Source organism: Callithrix jacchus, chromosome 14 (assembly GCF_049354715.1).
Source record: "Callithrix jacchus isolate 240 chromosome 14, calJac240_pri, whole genome shotgun sequence".
In the NCBI taxonomy this organism is placed as follows: Eukaryota; Metazoa; Chordata; class Mammalia; order Primates; family Cebidae; genus Callithrix; species Callithrix jacchus.
Window position 1 is genome coordinate 28,252,245 of NC_133515.1, and position 24,614 is coordinate 28,276,858.

General features: G+C 38.0%; 1 protein-coding gene and 2 pseudogenes across 14 annotated transcripts in view; 2 read left to right on the plus strand and 1 right to left on the minus strand.

Annotated features, from left to right (window-relative positions):
- Positions 1-24,614, minus strand: part of DNAH6 (dynein axonemal heavy chain 6) — a 411,305-nt gene that overhangs the window by 45,408 nt on the left and 341,283 nt on the right. For all 14 annotated transcript variants that reach the window (XR_013526431.1, XM_002807522.6, XM_035272122.3 and 11 more), the window contains one exon: positions 13,654-13,844. Coding sequence is in view for 13 of the 14 variants with exons in the window: in XM_002807522.6 (XP_002807568.3) it covers positions 13,654-13,844 (191 nt within the window). In the remaining variant the exon portion in view is untranslated. The remainder of the gene's footprint in view (positions 1-13,653; positions 13,845-24,614) is intronic.
- LOC100386586 (L-lactate dehydrogenase A chain pseudogene) lies at positions 2,382-3,439 on the plus strand (annotated as a pseudogene).
- Positions 6,110-7,155, plus strand: LOC118147257 (mesoderm-specific transcript homolog protein pseudogene; annotated as a pseudogene).

Consider the following 24,614-nt stretch of genomic DNA (forward strand, 5'->3'; position numbering starts at 1 on the left):
ATTGCAATGGATCTTACCAGATTAAAATGTCTGAAATGACAGACATAAAATTCAGAATCTAGATGACAAGGAAGCACAATGAGATCCAAGAGAAAGTTGAAATCCAGTCCAAAGAAGCCAGTAAAATGATCCAAGCATTGAAAGATGACATAGCTATGTGAAGAAGAAACAAAGCTGAACACTTGGAATTGAAAAATTCACTACTGGAATTTCAAAATACAACCGGAAGCCTTAACAACATACTAGGCCAAGTGAAAAAAGAATTTCAGAGCTCAAAGACTGTTCCCTCAAAACAACTCAGTTAGGCAAAAATAAAGAAAAAAGAATTTAAAAAATGAACAAAGCCTATGAGAAATATGAGATTATGCAAAGAGATAAACCTATGCCATACTGACATTCCTGAAAGAGGAGAAAAGGTAAACAACTTGGGTAACATATTTGAGAATATAGTCCATGAAAGTTTCCCCAATATTGCTAGAGAGGGACATGCAATTTCAAGAAATTCAGAGAAACCCTGGGAGATACTATATAAGATGACTATCCCCAAGACACATAGTTGTCAGACTTTCCATGATTAATGAGAAAAAAAAAATTCTTAAAGGTAGCTAGAGGAAAAGTCAGATCACTTACCAAGGTCATCCCATCAGGCTAAGAGCAGACTTCTCAGCAAAAACATTACAAGCCACAAGAGAAAGGAGACATATATTCAGCATTCTTAAAGAAAAGAAATTCCAGCCAACAATTTCTTATCCTATCAGACTAAGCTTCATAAGCAAAGGAGGAATAAAACCTTTTCCAGATAAGCAATTCCTAAGGCAATTGTTTGCAATTAGGCCAGCATTACAAAAGATTCATAAGAGAGCTCTAAACACAGAAATGCAGGAGTGATACCTGCTACCACAAAGTCCACAGACTCTATAAAGCAACTACACAATCAAGACTACAAAGCAACCAGCTAAAAACATCACAACAGGATCAAAACCTTACATATCAATATTAACCTTGGATATAAGTGGTCTAAACACCCCATTTAAGAAGCACAGGGTAGCAAGTTGGATAAAAAAAATAAAACCCAACCATCTGCTATCTTCAAGAGACCCATTTCTCATGTAACAAAATCCATAGGCTCAAAGTAAAGGAATAGAGAAAGATCTATCATGCAAAAGGAAAACAAGAGAGAAGGGGGTGACTATTCTTATATTGTAGAAATAAGACTAAATTGACACATTAAAAGGGACAAAGAAAGGCATCACCTAATGGTAATGGATTGAATTCAACAAAAAGACTTAACTATCCTAAATATAGACACACCCAACATTGGAACATCCAGATTCATAAGACAACTACTTCAGGACCTATGAAAAGACTTGGAAAGCCACATCATAATAGTGGGAGACTTCAACATCCCATGGACAGTGTTAGATCATTGAGGCAGAAAACTAAAAAAAAATTCTGGACATAAATTAGACACTTAATTAATTGGACCTAAGAGATAGCTACAGAATACTCCATCCCTCAACCACAGAGTATACATTTTTCTCATCTGCATATGGAACATAGTTTAAGATCAACCACATGCTCAGCCATAATAGAGTTGATAAATTAAAAAAGATCAAAATCATACCAAGCATACTCTCAGACACCAGTGGAATTAAAATAGAAATCAATACCAAGATCTCTCAAAACCACACAATTAAGATGGAAACTAAACAACTTTCTTCTGAATGTCTTTTGGGTAAACAACAAATTAAAGCAGAAATAAAACACTTCTTTGAAATAAATGAAAGTAGAGAAACAATATACTGAAATCTCTGGGATGCAGCAAAAGCAGTATTAATAGTTTACAGTGTGTCTGGGTGCAGGGCCTGTAATCCCAGCACTTTTGGAGGCTGAGGTGAAGGGCACTTAAACTGTTTGAGATCATCTTGGGCAACCTGTCAAAACCCTATCTTTATGAAAAATACAAAAATTAACCAGGCACTACACGTATGTGCCTGTAGTCCTGGCTACTCAGGAGGTAGAGAACAGAGGATCTCCTGAGCCTGGGGAGGTTGAGGCAGCAGTGAGCCATGATCACACCACTACAGTACAGCTTGGGCAACAGAGTGAGACCTTGTCTCCAAAAAAAAAAGTTTATAGTGCTAAATGCTTATACTGAGAATTAGATTCACAATCTAATATTGCAATTAGAGGAACTAGAAAAACAAGAGCAAACAACTCCTAAAGTTAGCAGAAGAAAAGGAATAGGGATAAAATCAGAGCAGAATTAAATGAAATTGAGACCCCAAAATCCATACGAAGAATTAATAAAACCAGGTGCTGGAGTTGTTGCCACGAGTCCAGATTTCACTGCTGTGCACCCCCGATGCCTGCCTGATGTGCATTCCCAATTCCTTTTGGTTCCAAGTCCAATATGGCAACTCTCAAGGATCAGCTGATTCATAATCTTCTAAAGGAAGAACAGACTCCCCAGAATAAGATAACAGCTGTTGGGGTTGGCACATCCCAACCTGTGCCATGCCAACAAGTCCATGAAGGACTTGGCAGATGAACGTGCTCTTGTTGATGCCATGGAAGATAAATTGAAGGAAGAGATGAAGGATCTCCAACATGGCAGCCTTTTCCTTAGAACACCAAAGATTGTCTCTGGGAAAGACTATAATGTAACTGTAAACTCCAAGCTGATCATTGGGCTAGGGCACATCAGCAAGAGGGAGAAAGCATCTTAATTTGGTCTAGTGTAATGTGAACATCTTTAATTTCATCATTCTTAATGTAAAACACAATCTGAAGAGCAAGTTGATTATTGTTTCAAATCCAGTAGATGTCTTGACCTATGTGGCTTGGAAGATAAATGGCTTTCCCAAAAACTGTGTTATTGGAAGTGGTTGCAATCTGGATTCAGTCCAATTCTGTTACCTGATGGGGAAAGGCTGGGAGTTCACTTATTAAGCTATCATGGGTGGGTCCTTGGGGAACATGGAGATTCTAGTGTGCCTGTATGGAGTGGAGTGAACGTTGCTGGTGTCTCCCTGAAGACTCTGCATCCTGATTTAGGGACTGGTACAGACAAGCAACAGTGGAAAGAGGTTTACAAGTAGGTGGCTGAGAGTGCTTACAAGGTGATCAAACTCAAACACTACACATCCTGGGCCACTGGACTCTGTGGCAGATTTGGCAGAGAGTATAATAAAGAATCTTAGGGGGCTGCACCCAATTTCTACTATGATTAAGGGTCTCTATGGAATAAAGGATGATGTCTTCCTTAGTGTTCCTTGCATTTTGGGACAGAATGGAATCTCAGACCTTGTGAAGGTGACTCTGACTCCTGAGGAAGAGGCCTGTTTGAAAAAGAGTGCAGATACACTTTGTGAGATCCAAAAAGAGCTGCGATTTTAAAGTCTTCTGATGTCATATCATTTCACTGTCTAGGCTACAACAGGATTTTAGTTAGAGGTTGTGCACATTATCTTTTTTATCTGATCTGTGATTAAAGCAGCAATATTTTAAGATGGACTGGGAAGAATATCTATTCCTGAAGTTAGAAATAGGAATGGCTTGTCAAATCCTCCAGCTATATCCTGATGCTAGGTGGTACCAATCTTGTGTAGTCCTCAACTGGTTAGTGTGAAATAGTTCTACCACTTAGGTACCACTGCCAATGCTGCACATGCTGCAGTTGCCCCTTGAGCCAGATGGATGTTTACCCTGTGTCATATAACCAATATCTGGCACAGATACAACAAAAATAAAAACTTCAGGCCAATATCCCTGATGAACATAGATGCAAAAATTCTCAACAAAATACTAGAAAAGTGAATCCAGCAGCATGTAGCAAAGTTAATTCACCATGACCAAGTAGATCTTGGCCTACTTGTTCCAAGTAGGCCTCATTCTGGGGTGCAACGCTGGTTCAAAATACACAAATCAGTAAATGTGACTCAATCTTCTATGACAAACCCACAGCCAACATCATACTGAATGGGCAAAAGCTGGAACCATTCCCCTTGAGAACTGGAACAAGACAAAGATCCCTACTCTCACCACTCCTTTTCAACATAGTACTAGATATCATAGCCAAAGCAATCAGGCAAAAGAAAGAAATAGAAGACATCCAAATAGGAAAATAAGAACTCATACTACTTTTCTTCTCCAACCATTTGATTCTGTAACTAGAAAACTGATAAACGTCTTCAGTAAGTTTCAGGATACAAAACCAATGTACAAAAATAAATAGTATTTCTGTACAACAATAATATTTAAACTGAGAGCCAAATCAAGAAAGCAATACCATTTATAACAGCTACAAGAAAGAATAATACATCTAACCAAGGAGGTGAAAGATCTTTACAAGGAGGACTACAAAATACTACTAGAAGAAATAAGAAATGACACAAACAAATGGAAAAGCATTTCATGCTCATTCACTTAAAGAATCAATACTGTTAAAATGACCATACCACCCAAAGCAATATACACATTCAACACTATTCCTATCAAACTACCCATATCATTGCAAAACTATTCTAAAATTCATATATAACCAAAAAAGAATTGAAATGGCCAAAGCAATCCTGAACAAAAAGAACAAAGCTGGGGCATTACATTACCTAACTCCAAACCATACTATAAGGCTACAATAACCAAAAAGGCATGGTACTGATACAAAAACAGACACATAGACCAATTGAATAGAATAGAGACCTCAGAAATAGAGCCGCACATCTATAGTCATCTCATTTTTGACAAAGTTGACATTAATAAGCAATGGGGAAAAGATTTTCTATTTAACAAATCATGTTGGGATAGGACAGCTGGCTAGCTATATGCAGAAGAATGAAACTGGACTCTTATGTTTCACTACATAACAACATTAACTTCAGATGATTAAAGATTTAAATGTAAGATCTCAAACTATAAAAATATTAGAAGATAACCTAGGAAATATCATTTTAGACATCAGCCTTGGAAAACAATTTATGATTAAGTCCTACAAAGCAATTGCAACAAAACAAAAATTGATACATGGGACCAAATTAAGTGAAAGACCTTCTGTTAAGGAAAAGAAACTATCAACAGGGTAAACAACCTACAGAATGGGAGAAAATATGTATCTGAAAAAAATCTAATATTCAGAATCTATAAGGAACTTAATTCAACAAGCAAAAAACAACTTCATTAAAAAGTGGACAAAAGATATGAATAGACAATTCTCAAAAGAAGACATACAGGTGTCCAAAAGCACATAAAAATGCTCAACATCACTAATAATCAGAGAAATGCAAATAAAAACCACAGTGAGATACCATTTCACACCAATCAGAATGGCTATTATAAAAAAGTCAAAAATTAGCATAAGCTGGTAAGGGTGCATAGAAAAGGGAACACTTACACATCGTTGGTGTATAAACTACATTAGCTTACAATGTAAACTAATTCAGCCACTTTGGAAAGCAGTTTGGAGATTTATGAAAGAACTTAAAACAGAATTACCATTCAACCCACACTGTTCCCATTAATGGGTATATATCCTAAAGAAAATCCATTGTTCCACTAAGGAAGACATATGCACTTGTGGCATTCATATTGGCAAAGATATTCAATCAATCTAGATTCTCTCATAATGGTGGATTGGATAAAGAAAATATGGAGCTATAAACCATGGAATATGATGCAGCCACAAAGAGTAATAGAATCATGTCCTTTGCAGCAACATGGATGCAGCTGGAGGTTATTATTATAATTAAATTAACACAGAAACAGAAAACCAAATACCACATGTTCTCATTTATAGGGGAAGCTAAACATTGGGTACACATGGACATAAAGATAGGAAAAATGGACACTGGAGACTACTAGATAGGGGAGGACGAGAAGGTTGAAAAACTAACCATTGGGTATGATGCACACTACTTGAGTGATAGGATCATTTGTACCCAAACCTCAGCAATATGCAACATACATGTTAAAAAACCTGAGTCTCAAGTAAAAGTTGAAGTTTAAAAAAGTGAATAAAGCATTTTCTAATTTACCTTGTGATTTCTTAAAAGTGTATCATTTAGGCCGAGAACCTCTGGCCTCAGGAAGTGCATGTGCAACCAATTCCCCCAAACATGGAGTCCTGTAGCCCAGGTCTTACCTGAATCAGGATGAGGGAGTGGTGGGTCCAGGTGGGGCTGTTGGCTATGCCTCTGCTTGCTGCATACCTGCACATCCCACCCCCTCAGTTCTCCCCTGCCCTGCACTCATAGAAGTCTTCAGGCTTTGGCTTCAGTGACAAACCGAGAGCGCATCACTATTCCATATTTGAGCAGGCCAGCATCGTGGAAGCTCTTTTGAGGCATCTGGGGCTCCAGAACCGCAGGATCAACCTTCTATCTCATGACTATGTAGATATTGTTGCTCAGGAGTTTCTCTACAGGTACAAGCAGAATCGATCTGGCCGGCTTACCATAAAGAGTCTCTGTCTGTCAAATGTATCTTTCCTGAGACTCACCGTCCACTCCTTCTCCAAAAGCTACTCAAAGATGGAAGTGTGCTGTCACCCATCCTCACACGACTGATGAACTTCTTTGTATTCTGACGAGGTCTCACCCCAGTCTTTGGGCCGTATACTCGGCCCTCTCAGAGTGAGCTGTGGGACATGTGGGCAGGGATCCGCAACAATGATGGGAACTTAGTCATTGACAGTCTCTTACAGTATATCAGAGGAAGAAGTTCAGAAGGCGCTGGATGGGAGCTCTTGCCTCTGTGTCTATCCCCATTCATTTTATCTATGGGCCATTGGATCCTGTAAATCCCTATCCAGAGTTTTTGGAGCTGTACAGGAAAATGCTGCCACGGTAGACAGTGTCGATTCTGGATGACCACATTAGCCACTATCCACAGCTAGAGGATCCCATGGGCTTCTTGAATGCATCTATGGGCTTCATCAACTCCTTCTGAGCTGGAAAGAGTAGCTTCCCTGTATTACCTCCCCTACTTCCTTATCTGTTGTGTATTCTACTTAGGAAGAAATCCCCTAAAGAGGTCCTGGCCATCAAACACTATTTTCTCACAAAGTCCACTTTACTCAAATTGGTGAACAGTGTATAGGAAGAAGCCAGCAGGAGCTCTGACTAAGGTTGACATCATAGTCCACCTCCCAGTACTCCGACATCTGATCAAATGTATGGACTTGGCTCTGTTTTTGTGTTATTGGGAAATTCTGATGAGTGTTACTATTCACTGATGCTGAGAGACGCTCTTTTGCATAAAAGATTTTTTAACACTTTGGACTTCTCTGAAATATTCAGAAGTGCTAATTTCTGGCCCAGGCCCAGTAAGAATTCTAAAGTAAGAATGAGGAGAAGAGGGCCTCCTTCCCTCTCCTCGAATGGCTTTATGGGCACATGCGTTTTAAAAGTTCTTTAAGCAACACAGAGCTGAGTCCTCTTTGTCATACCTTTCGATTTAGTTTCATCAGTTGTTTTTAGTTATAAACATTTTGCTAAAATAGATATTGGTTTGAATAATATAGTATTCTTAGTATGTTTTTTAAGACTATGATTTACTTACAGATTATATATATTTTATAAAGATCCTAACCCAGCATAGCATACCCTTACTCTGCCAGAGTAGTGAACCTAATTAAACGTTTGATTTCTGAATAAATTGAACTAAATCCAAACTATTTCCCAAAATCACAGGACATTAAGGACCAATAGCATCTGTGCCAGAGATTTACTGTTATTAGCTGGGAAGACCAATTCTAACAGAAAATAACAGTCTGACACTCCTCATATCTCAGTGCTAAAAAGCACGTCTCTCTTGAGCTACTGCAGAGGGGAAGGAATTGTTGTGTAGTCCAAGTCACCATGCTGAATGTACATGGATCCCTTTATGGTGACTGCCTAACTCCCCATTGCCTGTCCCACAGAGCCTTTCCGATGTAGCTCAGTAATTCCTGTACTTTACAGATGGGTAAGTTCCAGAAACTTTAAGAACAAATTCTGAAAGACCTATGAGCAAATGGTGCTGAATACTTTTTTTAAAGCTCCATTTCATTGTCTTAGTCAAAGCAGAATTATTAAGTGATTATTTAAAATTCATTTTTTAAAAATTAGCAACTTCAAGTATAACAACTTTGAAACTGGAATAAGTGTTTATTTTCTATTAATAAAAATGAATTGTGACAAAAGTGGAAAAAAGTGTATCATTTAACTTCCATATATTTGTGAATTATCCATATTTCCTTCTGTTATTTTAGTTTTTTTCTCTGTTTGAAAATATGCTTTTTATGGCTCGATCTTTTTAAGTTTATTGAGACTTGTTTTGTGGCCTGACATATAAACTATCCAGGAGAATGTTCTGTGTGTACTTGAGAAGAATGTTTATTCTGATATTGTTGGGTACAGTGTTCTATATATGTCTGTCAGATCTATTAGAATTAGTTTTAGTGTTGTTCAAGTCTACTTATGTATTTTTCTTTTTTTTTTTTTTTTGAAACGGAGTTTTGCTCTTGTTACCCTGGCTGGAGTGCAATGGCACGATCTCGGCTCACTGCAACCTCCGCCTCCTGGGTTCAGGCAATTCTCCTGCCTCAGCCTCCTGAGTAGCTGGGATTACAGGCACACGCCACCGTGCCCAGCTAATTTTTTGTATTTTTAGTAGAGACGGGGTTTCACCATGTTGACCAGGATGGTCTCAATCTCTTGACCTTGTGATCCACCTGTCTCAGCCTCCCAAAGTGCTGGGATTACAGGCGTGAGCCACCGCGCCCGGCCTACTTATGTATTTTTCATAATTGTTCTATCCATTATTAAAGGTGGGACACTGAAATTTCCAACTGTTACCTTTGAACTATTTCTGATTTCAATTCTGTCAGTTTTTATTTTATATATTTTGGGAGTTGGTTGTTAGGTGCATATGTGTTTACAACTGTTATGTCTTTTTGATGATTGACTTATCATTAAAGTATATCCTGCTTTGTCTTTTGTAACGATTTTTGTCTTGAAGTATATATAGATTTTGATATTATTATAGCCACTTCAGCTCTTTTAGTTACTGGTTGGATCTAACGTGAATCTCTTGGAGGCAGCATGTAATTAAATTGTGTGTGTGTGTGTGTGTGTGTGTGTGTCTGTGTGTGTTTTAAATCCATTCTGCCAATCTCCGTCTTTAAATTGGAGACTTTAATGCATTTGCATTTAATATAATTACTAATAAGGAAGAAATTTACTTCTATCATTTTTTTTTACATGCCATATCCTTTTTGTTCCTCAATTCCTCCATCATTGCCTTCTTTTTGTTAGATATTGATTTTAATTCTCAGCTCTTTTACTATATTGTATATAGTTTTAGTTGTTTTCATAGTGATCATGTCATGGATTACAATTAACATCTGAATTTATAAAAATTTAAATTTGAAATAATACCAATTTAGTTTCAATTGTATACAAAATTTGCTACTACATCGCTCTGCCCTCTCTTGTGTTGTTATTGTGTTACAAACTACATTTTTATACATTATGTTACCATCAGCATATATTTATAATGATTGTTTTAGGCTTTTGCCTTTTTAATTATATACAAAATGAAAAGAGGAATTATAAGCCAAAAATATATTCTTTTTTTTTTTTAATTTTTTATTGGATTTTAGATTTTGGGGTACATGAGCAGAGCATGCAAGACAGTTGCGTAGGTACACACATGGCAGTGTGCTTTGCTTTTCTTCTCCCCTTCACCCACATTTGGCATTTCTCCCCAGGCTATCCCTCCCCACCTCCCCCTCCCACTGGCCCTCCCCTTTTCCCCCCAATAGACCCCAGTGTTTAGTACTCCCCTTTCTGTGTCCATGTGTTCTCATTTTTCATCACCCACCTATGAGTGAGGATATGCGGTGTTTCATTTTCTGTTCTTGTGTCAGTTTGCTGAGGATGATGTTTTCCAGATTCATCCATGTCCCTACAAACGACACAAACTCATCATTTCTGATTGCTGCATAATATTCCATGGTGTATATGTGCCACATTTTTCCCATCCAGTCTATTATCAATGGGCATTTGGGTTGACTCCAGGTCTTTGCTATTGTAAACAGTGCTGCAATGAACATTCGTGTACATGTGTCCTTATAGTAGAACGATTTATAGTCTTTTGGATATATACCCAGTAATGGGATTGCTGGGTCAAATGGAATTTCTATTTCTAAGGCCTTGAGGAATCGCCACACTGTCTTCCACAATGGTTGAACTAATTAACACTCCCACCAATGGTGTAAAAGTGTTCCTTTTTCTCCACATCCTCTCCAGCATCTGTTGTCTCCAGATTTTTTAATGATCGCCATTCTAACTGGCGTGAGATGGTATCTCAATGTGGTTTTGATTTGCATCTCTCTGATGACCAGCGACGATGAGCATTTTTTCATATGATTGTTGGCCTCATATATGTCTTCTTTCGTAAAGTGTCTGTTCATATCCTTTGCCCACTTTTGAATGGGCCTGTTTGTTTTTTTCCTGTAAATCAGTTTGAGTTCTTTGTAAATTCTGGATATCAGCCCTTTGTCAGATGGGTAAACTGCAAAAATTTTTTCCCATTCTGTTGGTTGCCGATCCACTCTAGTGACTGTTTCTTTTGCCATGCAGAAGCTGTGGAGTTTGATTAGGTCCCATTTGTCTATTTTGGCTTTTGTTGCCAATGCTTTTGGTGTTTTGTTCATGAAGTCCTTGCCTACTCCTATGTCCTGAATGGTTTTGCCTAGATTTTCTTCCAGGGTTTTTATGGTGCTAGGTTTTATGTTTAAGTCTTTAATCCATCTGGAGTTAATTTTAGTGTAAAGTGTCAGGAAGGGGTTCAGTTTCTGCTTTCTGCACATGGCTAGCCAGTTTTCCCAACACCATTTATTAAACAGGGAATCCTTTCCCCATTGCTTATTTTTGTCAGGTTTATCCAAGATTCTATGGTTGTAGATATGTTGTGTTGCCTCCAATGCCTCTGTTCTGTTCCATTGGTCTATATCTCTGTTTTGGTACCAGTACCATGCTGTTTTGATTACTGTAGCCTTGTAGTATAGTTTGAAGTCCAGTAGTGTGTTGCCTCCCACTGTGTTCTTTTTGCTTAGAATTGACGTGGCTATGCGGACTCTCTTTTGTTTCCATGTGAAGTTCATGGTGGTTTTTTCCAGTTCTGTGAAGAAAGTCAATGGTAGCTTGATGGGGATAGCTGGGACTACAGGTGTGCATCACTCCACCTGGCTAATATTTTTGTAAAGATAGGTTCTTACTATGTTGTCCAGGCTGGTCTCAAGTGATCCTTCTACGTCAGCCTCTCAAAGTGCTGAGATTACAGGCATAGGCCACTGTGCCTGGCTGAGTTATATTTTTAAATTCTAGAATTTTATTTTGAGTAATTTAAATTATCCGTCAATTTTCTCAATTTTTAAAAATTTCCTTGAACATTTAAAATGCTATCTTAAAATTAATGTCATGTATCCATTATCAGGATACTCTGTGCTCTATTTCTAATATGTATTGTTTTTCTTGGTTTTTAAGCATGTAGTCTGGCCTGCTTATATATATGGTCATATTTTCTGGTGCAGCTAAACTTTTCTGTTTCCCCAGGTAAGATTTATGTTTTCTGGCAGGCATCCAGAGATACTAGTAATCAGGAGTCATCTTAACCTCTTCAACAAACCATTTATTTCTTAGCTGGCATTATTTGTTTCGATAAATCTCCTCCGAATGCAAACAATGTAAGGGAGGTTTACTGGCCTCCCCTCCTACTTAGTGGGCTCTGGGTTCTTATTTTGTCCCCTTTGTCCTTTGAAGCAATCAAAAAGTCTGCTCAGGTTTGCAGCCCCTTAGCCTCCTCCTCTGGTGCCTCTAGGGAAAAAATGGCCATGAGCACTGGGCTCATTGCTCTAGGTTTTTCATTCCTCCTAAATATTCTTCATTATTTTATTAATTCTCCAGACCCTCAAACATACATTTCCTTAAATATTTTATCTATGGTTTCTAAGTGTTCTTAGTGAAAATATTGATCTGAGTCCTTAGTTTGTTATTACTGGAATGAGAAGTCCACAAACATACATAAATTTACCTCTAAGTGCCACATTACTATACCCTATAGGTTTTTATATGTAATATTATTTTTGTCATCTTGTAATATGATTTGTTTCCATAGCGCCATATCTTTGCTACCATTTTGCCAATTGGATAGGTGTGAAATGGCATCTTTTCATGGTTTTAATTTGTTTCCAAATTATTAGTAAGTTTGGACATATTTTCATATGCTTATTGGGCATTTAGTTTTCCTTTTCTGAGAATTCTCTGTACTTTTTGTCTTTATTCCTATTGGGTTGTTTTCTTTTTCTTACTGATTCACAGAAACTCTTAAGTGTACAGTAATACTTCGTTGAGATTTCAGAACCGAAGGCAAATGTTTAGGATTGTTTGATGATTTGTTTTATGTGTCAACTTGTCCAAGGCATGAGATATTTATATATTTGGTCAAACATTATTCAGGGTATGTCTGTAAGGGTGTTTCTGGGTGAGAGTAGCATTTAAATTAATAGATGGAGTAAAGCAGATTGCCCTTCCTAAGTGAGCGGAACTTAGCTAATCAATTGAAGACCTGCATAGAACAAAAGGGCTGAATAAGAAAGAACTTCTTCTGCTTGACTGTTAAGCAGGGACATCGAGTTTTTCTGACCTTTAGACTCAGACTGAAACACCGGCTCTTGTGTCTCAAGCCTGCTGAATTTTAGACTGGTACTTATACCCTCAGCTCTCTTGGCTCTCAGGCTTTTGGACTCAGACTGGAACTACAGGTAAGTGGTCCTAAATTTCCAGTTGTTGACTGCAAATCTTGCAACTTCTCTCTCTCTCTCTCTCTCTCTCTCTCACACACACACACACACACACCCCTTATTATTTCTGTATCTCTGGAGACTTCTAACTAATACAGAACATGAACTCCAAATGAAGAAATGGAACCCATGATTAATTTCCAGTCCAAAGACAAGGCCAGACCAGCCACTCCATGCAGGAACCCATCAGAGCTGGAGGCTACCTTGTGGATCTGCCATTGTGTGGTTTTGTGTACTTTTCTGCCCACCTGGATACCATCTTGGAGAGGATTAGGGCTAGAAAGGGGAGTTAGGAAGACTGAACTTTCATAAAAAAAAAAAAACCAAATCAGCTTACTATAAAGGAGACATTTAAATCAGAAGAATATAATGTAAATGGGCAAGTTTAAATATCCCCCTTGTCCCTATTACCCAGCAGAGTGAACCCTCATGAGAAAGATGATATTAACAATAGAACATAAAGAGCTTGTTTTTTGTACATTTAATTATAGAGAGTAAGCTTCAGTGCCTTTTTTGTTATGTTAAAATCCTGTGTTAAATACCAAACAATTTTCAATCATTATTCCACTAGATTATTTTACTTCAACATTTTAAGCCATTTCTCCTTTGTTTAAATAAAATTTACAGCTACTTTTATGATTTTTGACCCTATTTTAACCATAGCTAACTATTAACATATCTTAATTTATTTAGTGAGAGATACCTGAATATAAAAATTTGTGCTCTGTAACGGGAAGAACAAAGGCAAATTTTAACAAAGAGATGTTCATATGCATATGCATTATTAAAACTGTGCAACATGCCCTTACCGTTCTGAATATCCACTTTCCCGGGCAAACCTCTGAAATGCACCCATGGGATCTGAGCCTGTGCTTAAGATGAATACCAGGGGAGTGTTGCATGACATGTCTTGATACAGGGTAGCCAGGTCCACGGGTGGTGTCTCTACAAACTGTTTTCCAAGATTTTCTATCACAAAGTCTGTAAGAGCAAAAACCACCTGAAAGTTTAAAAGAAAAAAAAAGTATGTTCAATGAGGATCCTTCATAATTTTATCCTAATTTTCTCCTCCAACTCCTCAGAGGATGATGCCCTGTGTTTTTTACCTATTCTGCCTTGACTGGGTATACATCTTTCTACAGACATTTTTATTTAGTGGATTTGTTCACCAAATGTCTGTGGACAGCTATGGTTCTCATGACTCACAAGCAAGATGAAATATTAGGTAAGAGGGAAGTCCCTTAACATTCACTCTATCTATGAAGCTGCTGTCTCCCCTTCCTTGCCTCTTCTGTTTTGTCTTTTTCACATTCTTGTGGGCTTTAGTTTCAGTCTATCCATTGTCTCTTTCTGCATTATTGATTTCTGTTTCCTTGATATTCCTATCATCATACAATTAAGCATTACTATATTTCATCCTTAAAACCAAAACAAAGATCTTCCTTTGACGGCAGCTACTTTTCCAGCCACTATTTCATTTCTTTGCAACCATTCACAAGCCAACTTTTCAGAAAATTGGCTTCATTTATTGTCTCCCTTTCTTCATCTCATTCACTCACCAGACACTTCTGACCCCTCTCTGGAACTAACCTCAGCCTTGATGGTTATGCCCAGGTCTGGCCATTTCCTACGTCAATTAAGTTCTTTCACTGATTCTACCCTATCATATTTATCTCATTCTTGTTCTTGCAAGTCTCATCCCTCCCCAGCCCATATGGAGCCTTCATGTGAGAAAGAAAAAGGTGTCTCCTCTTCAAGGGACTTTTAATGTGCCAGAAAACTGTCATGAAAATACACAGCCTATAACACCTGTAATGTGAATGGCTCCCCCATTGGTTGTTCAGTGGACCTCCTGCACAACTGTAAACAGCAGTCCTGCCCTTAGCCCTCCACTAGCTATTAACACTGTTCTGTCCAAACAAGCCTTACTCTGTGTGTGTGTGTGTGTGTGTGTGTGTGTGTGTGTGTAATACTGTTGGGCAGGGAGGTGTCCCAACCTGGTCTAGGGTCATGGCCTTGGATCACACCATTCTGTGGCCGACTTGGGAAAAGACAGTGCTCACATGCCTGTTCCTTTAAGTGGGATGTATTATGGTGCTAACTATAAAGGTGTCAGAGTCTAGAAGGAACAGCCATGCAAGAGGGCCATCATGTTTGGGGCTTAGTTCTAATTCTAGTTGTGTCACTGTGTGGCTAAGTATAATTCACTTAGCCTTTCCAATATCAATTTCTTTATATTTCATTTCAGATAGACACTCTTTTTTTTGTATAAATTTATGGGGTAAAAGTGTAATTTTGTAACATGCATAGACTGCATTAGTGGTTGAGTCAGGGCTGTTGGGTTTCTGTCACCTGAATAATGTACATTGTGCCCATTAGGTAATTTTTCATCATCCATCCCCTTCCTACCTCCTCACCCCTGAGTCTCCATTGTCTATCATTCCTTTCTTTACATTCATGTGTGCATAATATGTAGCTCTCTCTTATGAGTGAGAACATGTGGTATTTGCCTTTCTGTGTCTTGTTTCAATTAAGATAGTGGCCTCCAGTTCCATCTATGTTGCTGCAAAAGACATGACTTCATCTTTTTTATGGTTGAATATAGTATTCCATTGTGTATATATACCACATTTTCTTTATCCCGTCATCCATTGATAGACACGTACGTCAATTCCATCTTTGCTACTGTGAACAGTGTTGTCATAAACATATGAGTGCAATTATCTTTTTTATATAGTGATTCCTTTCCTTTGGGTAGATAACAAGAAGTGAGGTTGCTGGGTGAAATGATAGTTCTTTTTATTTATTTATTTATTTTTTTTGAGATGGAGTTTTGCTCTTGTTGCCCAGGCTGGAGTGCAATGGCATGATCTAGGCTCACCACAACCTCTGCCTCCCAGGTTCAAGCAATTCTCCTGCCTCAGCCTCCTGAGTAGCTGGGATTACAGGCATGTGCCACCATGCCCAGCTAATTTTGTACTTTTAGTAGAGACAGGGTTTCTCCATGTTGGTCAGGCTGATCTTGAACTCTTGACCTTGTGATCCACCCACCTTGGCCTCCCAAAGTGCTGGGATTATAGGTGTAAGCCACCGTGCCTGGCCTCAGGTCTTATTTTTAAGTCTTTAAATCTTCCTTAGTTGGTTTTTGTATAAGGTGAGAGGTAGGGGTCCAGTTTCATTCTTCTGCATGTGGCAATTCAATTTTCCCACCACCATTTACTGGAAGAAGTATCTTTTCCCCATTGTATGTTCTTGTTGATTTTGCCAAAGATCAGGTGGCTGCAAGTATGTGGCTTTATTTCTGGGTTCTCTATTCTGTTTCATTGACCTATGTGCCTAATTTTATAACAGTGCCATGCTATTTTGGTTACTATAGCCTTATAATATAATTTAAGATGCTTCCAGCTTTGTTCTTTTTGCTTAGTTATTGCATTGGCTACTTGAGTTCTTTTTTTGTTCTATATAATTTTAGGATTGCTTTTTTTAATACTGTGAAAAATGATGTTGATATTTTATAGGGTTTGCATGGAATCTGTAGATTGCTTTGGACAGTATGGTCATTTTATTGATATTAATTCTTATCCATGGGCATGGGATGTTTTCCCATTTATTTGTGTCATCCACAATTTCTTTCTTCAGTGTTTTGTAGTTTTCTTGTAGAGATATTTCAATTCCTTGGTTAAATATATTCCTAGGGACTGTTTTTTTTTTTTAAGAGAGTCTTGCTCTGTTATCCAGGCTGGAGCACAGTGGGATGATCCTGGGTCACTGCAACCTCCACCTCTTGGGTTCAAGCAGTTCTTCAGCTTTAGCCTCCTGAGTAGCTGGGATTACAGACATGCACCATGTGTCCAGCTAATTTTTTGTATTTTTAGTAGAGATGGGGTTTTACCATGTTGCCCAAGCTTGTCTCGAATTCCTGAGTTCAGGCAATTCACCTTTCTTGTTCTCTCAAAGTGCTAGGATTACAGGTGTGAGCCACTGCACTCTTCCAGGTACTGTAGTTTTTTTTCTTTGTAGCTACTATAAATTGGTTTGCATTCTTAGTTCCATTCTCAGTTAGATCATTATCAGTATGTAGAAATGCTACTGATTTTTGTATGTTGATTTTGTATTCTGCAACTTTCTAAATTCATTTATCAAATTTAAGAGTTTTTTGGTGGAGTTTTTAGTTGTATTTTTTAGATATACCATACCATATCATCAATAAACAGGAATAACTTGACTTCATCTTTTCCAAACTGTATGCCTTTTACTTCTTTCTCTTGCCTGATTGCTCTGGCTAGGACTACAGTACTACGTTGAAGAGAAGTGGTAAAAGTGGGCACCCTTTTCTTGTTCCAGGTTTTTGAGAAAATGTTTTCAAATTTTCCTCATTCAGTATAATGTTGGCTGTGAGGTTATCTTATATGGGTTTTGTTATTTTGAGATATGTTCCTTCTATGCCTAGTTTGTTGAGGGTTTTTATCGTGAAGAAGTGCTGAATTTTTCCAAATGTTTTTCTGAGTCTATTGAGACGATCATATGATTTTTGTCCTTAAATCTGTTTATGTGATGTATCACATTTATTGATTTACATATGTTAAACCATCTTTGCATCCCTGGATAAAACCCACTTGATATTATCTTTTTCATATTATCTTTATATTATATTAACTTTTTGATGTGCCATTGAATTAAGTTTGCTAGTATTTTGTTGGGGACTTTTGAGTCTATATTTATCAGGGATATTGGTCTGTAGGTTTCTTTTTTTGTTGTGTCCTTGTCTGATTTTGGTATCAGGATGATACTGGCTTCATAGAATGTGTTAGGGAGAATTCCCTCCTCTATTTTTAGAACAATTTTTATCGTTTTTATTTCAAAAAGTTTTGATTATATAAACTATTTGCTTTTAACTTTGCTAAAAAGTGATCTGAGAGTTTACAATGAATTACAATATACAAAGCACCAATAATTTATTTCTTGGGGTTTCTTTGTAAATACCAAAATGGTAACACACTCATTAAATGGTTTTGAACTTAAAAAGTTGGAGAAATATATTTCCTGCAAACAGGACAAACTATCATTAATATTACAGAATGATTTTGGTTTTGAGTGGCTTTATCACAAGCTATTGGTTTGTTACAAGCTTATGTAACGTGCAATTTCCCATGTGTGTGAACTAATTTTCTTTATAAAACATTTTAAATATGCAGAAAATAAATGTGCATAAAACACACCCTCATTGGTTGCTATTCACCAAATACATATATCCAAGAACGTGGTTAAGTATACAGAATACAGGAAGGAGATCAGTTAAAGCTATGAGCAGAGGATTCCTGCAGAATTGGCACATGGTTTCCTGTTCTTTGATTTCTCCTAGAGCTAGTTGTCTCTCTAGGAAAGTGGAAGGTGAATGATTCTCAGGTTGAAGAAGGGACTTTACAGTAGAAGTGAATTATGTATGCATGCTAGCCCAGGAGTATGTATCTCACAATTATCATTGCTAAATGGTCCTCCCCACTTTCATACTAAGTGGTTTAGAATTCTCTGCTATTTACAATAATGCATTAAAGATCTTGTTCACACAAAAGATAATGCAATAACTCCTATCTTAGTCACTCACTTCTTTGATTTTAGTTATTCTAGTCAGTATAAACGAACCAGGCCTACTTCCTGATGTTGAAACCATCACTGGCATAATGGCCTGAATAGAGAGTGTTTTCTTATGACTGACAACATGCTGAGATGGTGGGAGTATGGAAGATTTCCTCCTGGCTTGACAGTTTTGATCCATTCATCAGCTGTAGCTTTTATGTACTCTGTATGTAAATTTCCTGACTTTCAGAGTCCTTATCAGTTCCCACTCTACCCAAGAAAGTTTTGCCATCCTTCAGTGGACTTGCAGTGGACTTAACTCTGTAGTTACGCTGAGGTCTTTCTCTCTGTGCTCGCATGTACTGTGCTGCTGTGGAGTCCTAGATAGTGACACTAACCTGCTTGGTCCTCAAGGGCTTCTTCATATCACATGGCTGGAACTGATCAACTTCTCTCTGTGACTCTTTTGGATATTTTGCTGTTCTATTTTCATGGAGATACTGATGGCAGTAATGGCAAGAATTTGCTGTGGAAATGGCTTGGATTTCTTATAATCTATAAGGTCTAGATAGCCAGGCATTTCTTAAAGATCATCCTCTGCAAAATCTTATGTTTGGATTGCAGGATCAGAGAATGTTCAATCTCTTCCCTCTTTATCACCAAGTCCATTGCTGGGAGCTCCTCTCTCTTCTTTATAAAATTGAATTTCCCATTATGATATATGTGACTCTATTTTGTTTTGATTAAAGCTGTTTTATTTTTTTAAGCTTTGCTGCCTGATCCTTCACACAGTCTCTGGCTGAAGCCCTCAGAACGTTTTTCAGTTTATCCTTTCCATCAGAATCCATCGGTATTTCCATAGGCAATTCTTGGTTTCAGAGGAATACTTTTTTGAAGGTATTGATGGCTGAGTGCATAAATGAACCATTGAAAGACTCTCTGTGACTGGGGATTCTCTCCCCAGAGGAAGGGCATGGTTCTGTGTTTTCTTTGTGATGAGAAGATAAGTTTAAACATATGGGAATAAAGATTCCCTGCTCATCCTTCATTAGTAACAAGTCTTATTAAAGCTATAGTGTATTAGGTGACCTATCAGGACCCTGGGTGACCTGCTGAAATTGTGAATTATAACAGAACCTTTGTCATTATGCTTCTTAGCATCATACTCAAGTTCTTGAGACCTACAGAAAAAATAAGAGAATGTTAAGTGGAATAAGGAGGTACATTTTTCCTTGTAGAAGGCTAATGGATAGGTCATTAAACTGGTTATAAGAATTACAATGACTCAAAGTTTAAATTGGTAATAATTATTGCATACTCTGGTAGCACTATTGTCAGAAAAAATCCATCAAGGTAAACTTTTTTCCTCAAGTTCAATATTAGCCTTCCACATTTATTTAATTTTTCTATGTCTTCCTTCACTTGATCCAAAGACTTAAAAATTCTTGAGAAATACTAGAATATATCCACATACTAGGAATATAGAAGAGAACTTCCTCAACCTGATAAGGAACATTATATTATCAGTCCATTTTCATGCTGCTGATAAAGACATACCTGAGACTGGGCGATTTACAAATGAAAGAGGTTTAATTGGACTTACAGTTCCATGTGGCTGGGGAAGCCTCACAATCATGGTAAAAGGCAAGGGGGAACAAGTTATGTCTTACATGGATGGCATCAGGCAAAACGAGAATGCTTGTGCAGGGGAACTCCTCTTTTTAAAACCATCAAATCTTATACGATTTATTCACTATCAGGAGAACAGCATGGGAAAGACTTGCTCCCATGATTCAATTACCTCCCACTGGGTCCCTTCCACAACACATGAGAATTCAAGGTGACATTTGGGTGGGGATGTAGCCAAATCATATCAGATATCTATGAAAATCTGACAGCTAACATCATACTTAGTGATGAAAGACTGAATGCTTTTCTTCTAAGATCAGGAACAAGGAAAAGATCTGCTCTTATAACATCTATTCAACATTGTGTTGTAGGTCCAATCCAGGGCAATTAAGCAAGAAAAATGAAAGCATCTAAATTGGAAAACAAGAGGTAAATTTATCTCTATTTGAAGATGACATGTTTTTGTATATACAAAACACCAGGAAACTCAATCAAAATCTACTAAAACTAATAAACAAGTTTGGCAAGGCTGCAGGATACAAAAATGTACAAAAATCAACTGTATTTGTATACAGTAGTAATGGGAAATGAGAAAATTGTTTTAGTCTGTTTTGTGCTGCTATAATAGAATACTTGAGACTGGGTAATTTATAAAGAACATAAATCTATTTGGCTATGGTTCTGAAGAGCATGATATGGCATCTGACAAGGGCCTCTATACTGCCTCATCCCATGGTAGAGGGCAGAAAGGCAAGAGAGAGCAAGAGAGCAATAGAGGCCCAAACTTGCCTTTATAACAAGCCCACTCTTGTGATAACTAACCCACTCACATGACAATGACATTAAGCTGTTCATGAGCTCAGAGTCCTCATGATCTAATCGCTGTTTAACACTGCTGTATTAGGGATTAGGTTTCTAACAAATGAACTTTGGGAAACATAATTAAATCATAGCAAAAATTAAGAAAGCAATTTAATTTACAACAGTATCAGAAAGAATAGATTACATAAAAATAAATTTAACAAAAGAATAAATTTGCATATAACAAATAGATTTGTATATAAAATTTCTTCTCTCAGAACTATGAAATATTGTTGGATAAAGTTAAAGAAGATCCAAATAAGTGAAAAAACACATGTTCATAGATCAGATGACTTAATGTTGTTAAGACGTTAATATTCCCCAAATTGATCTACAGGTTCAATGCCACTCTTTTTTATTTTATTTATTTATTTATTTTACTTTAAGTTCTGGGGTACATGTGCAGATCTTGCAGGATTGTTACATAGGTATATACATGCCATGGTGGTTTGCTGCCTCCATCCCCTCATCACCTACATTAGGTATTTCTCCCAATGTTATCTCCCCAACAATCTCCCCATCCCTTGCTATCCCTCCCCTAGCCCCCCAACCCCCAACAGACACTAGTGTGTGATGTTCCCCTCCCTATGTCCATGTGTTCTCATTGTTCAACACCCACTTAGGAGTGAGAACATGCAGTGTTTGGTTTTCTGTTCTTCTATCAGTTTGCTGAGGATGATGGTTTCCAGCTTCATCCATGTCCCTGCAAAGGACATGAACGCATCCTTTTTTATGGCTGCATAATATTCCATGGTGTGTATGTGCCACATTTTCTTTATCCGGTCTATCTTTGATGAGCGTTTGGGTTGGTTCTAAGTCTTTGCTATTGCAAACAGTGCTGCAATGAACATACATGTGCATGTGTGTTTATAATAGATTGATTTATAATCCTTTGGGCATATACCTAGTAATGGGATTTCTGGGTCAAATGGTATACTTCCCAAAGTAATTTATAGATTCAATGCTATCCCTATCAAGCTAACATTGACCCGATAGTCAAGTCAATTGTAAGCAAAAAGAATAAAGCACAATGGTAGTCAACTGATTTTCAGCAAGGCTGCCAGAATCATTCAATGGATATGGAATAGTCTTAACAAATGATGGTGTGACAACTGGTAGCCACATGGAAAAGAATGAAGTTGGATGCTTTCTTCACACCATATACAAAAATTAATTCAGGGCTGGGTGCGGTGGCTCACATCTGTAATCCCAGCACTTTGGGAGGCCAAGGTAGGTGGATCACGAGGTCAAGAGATCAAGACCATCCTGGCCAACATGGTGAAACCCTGTCTGTAATAAAAATACAAAAATTAGTTGGGTGTGGTGGGATGCACCTGTAGTCCTAGCTACTCAGACCACCTGGAATGCCAGGACTCGGAGGGCCTTTACCCCGACTTTTACCTCCAGGACCACTACCAGGCCTGGACCCCCTGGCCCTCCCCCAGGTCCACCTCCAGGTCTGCCTCCTGGCAGATCAGAGGGATCTTAGTTGCTTATTTTGTTTTGACTCTCTTCTTGTGTGCTGTGGGCACTGGAGTAGAGATTTCTGACAAAAACAGTTTATTTCATCTTGCCTTTTGTGTTTGAGTTATTTTTAATATTTTCCTGTAAATATTTTGTAATATTTTACTTGTAATGAAATGGATAAGACAAGGCAGGATATGTAGGAAGAAAATGTGCAATTCTTTGATTAAAATTATTTCCCACTGGAAAAAAAATATGGCATATCCATGCAATAGTATATTATTTGCAATAAAAGGGAATGAAGTACTGACACATGATACAACATAGGCGAATCTTTAAAATATTATGCTAAATGAAAGAACAGACACAAAAGATCAGAATAGGCAAATCTATAGAGACAGGAGTAGACTAGTGTTGGTGATGATGGCACTGGGGGATGATGGCTATGGGTATGGCATTTTTTTTGGGGTAATTAAAATGTTCTAAATTGATTTGGTGATGGTTGCACAACTCTGTGAAGATACTAAATGCCACTGAAGTGATTATCTTAAATGGGTAAATTACCCCACCTTGGGGACACCCACCAAGGCTACCTCCCCCTGCACCTCCAGGTTTTCCTCCACCTTGTCCTGGCATGATGCACCCACCTTTGGTGCCTCCCCTAGGACCTGCCCCTCCTGGGCTTTTCCCACCAGCTCCCTTGCTGAACCCTGGGGTTTTAAGTGCCCCACCCAACTTGATTCAGCAACCCAAGGCGGATGATACGAGTGCAGCCACCACTGAGAAGAAAGCCACAGCAATCATCAGTGCCAAGCCACAGATCACTAATCCCAAGGCAGAGATTACTCGATTTGTGCCCACTGCACTGAGAGTACGTTGGGAGAATAAAGTGGCTACTTCTGCTTCCCAAAGAAAGTCAGAGGATGATTCTGCTGTGCCTCTTGCCAAAGCAGCACCCAAATCTGGTCCTTCTGTTCCTGTCTCAGTACAAACTAAAGATGATGTCTATGAGGCTTTCATGAAAGAGATGGAAGGGCTACTGTGACAGCTTTTGATGCCAGAACAGGCTTCTGTTCATAACAGTGGCCCATGGAGAAAGAGGCTCTTATTAAGCTTAGATGAAAGAGCTGCTTCCATTGTCAGGGTATTTTCTAATTTCATTTCAAGGAATATCCTAAAATTTAGCCTTGTCCAGAATTTACTGCACATAAAAGAGTATTTCATTCAGAATAGATCAGTTATTGAGGCAGTGCTGCTAACATCATTCCCTGTCACACCACCGTTTTCATTCTGTTTCTTCACCAGTTCTTTGGAAATTTGTGATCAGAGGGATCTTAGTTGCTTATTTTGTTTTGACTCTCTTCTTATGTGCTGTGGGCACTGGAGTAGAGATTTCTGACAAAAACAGTTTATTTCATCTTGCCTTTTGTGTTTAAGTTATTTTTAATATTTTCCTGTAAATATTTTGTAATATTTTACTTGTAATGAAATGGATAAGACAAGGCAGGATATGTAGGAAGAAAATGTACAATTCTTTGATTAAAATTATTTCCCACTGGAAAAAAAATATGGCATATCCATGCAAGAGTATATTATTTGCAATAAAAGGGAATGAAGTACTGACACATGATACAACATAGGCGAATCTTTAAAATATTATGCTAAATGAAAGAACAGACACAAAAGACCAGAATAGGCAAATCTATAGAGACAGGAGTAGACTAGTGTTGGTGATGATGGCACTGGGGGATGATGGTTATGGGTATGGCATTTCTTTTTGGGGTAATTAAAATGTTCTAAATTGATTTGGTGATGGTTGCACAACTCTGTGAAGATACTAAATGCCACTGAAGTGATTATCTTAAATGGGTAAATTATCCCCCAATAAAGTCATCAAAATTTTTGTTACTACATATGACTGTGGCAGCTAAAGTGAAATTTTTAACATTTTCTTTTTTAATTTTTTATTGCATTTTAGGTTTTGGGGTACATGTGCAGAACATGCAAGACAGTTGCATAGGCACACACATGGCAGTGTGTTTTGCTTCCTTTCTCCCCTTCACCCACATTTGGCATTTCTCCCCAGGCTATCCCTCCCCACATCCCCCTCCCACTGGCCCTCCCCTTTTCCCCCCAATAGACCCCAGTGTTTAGTACTCCCCTCCCTGTGTCCATGTGTTCTCATTTTTCATCACCTGCCTATGAGTGAGAATATGCGGTGTTTCATTTTCTGTTCTTG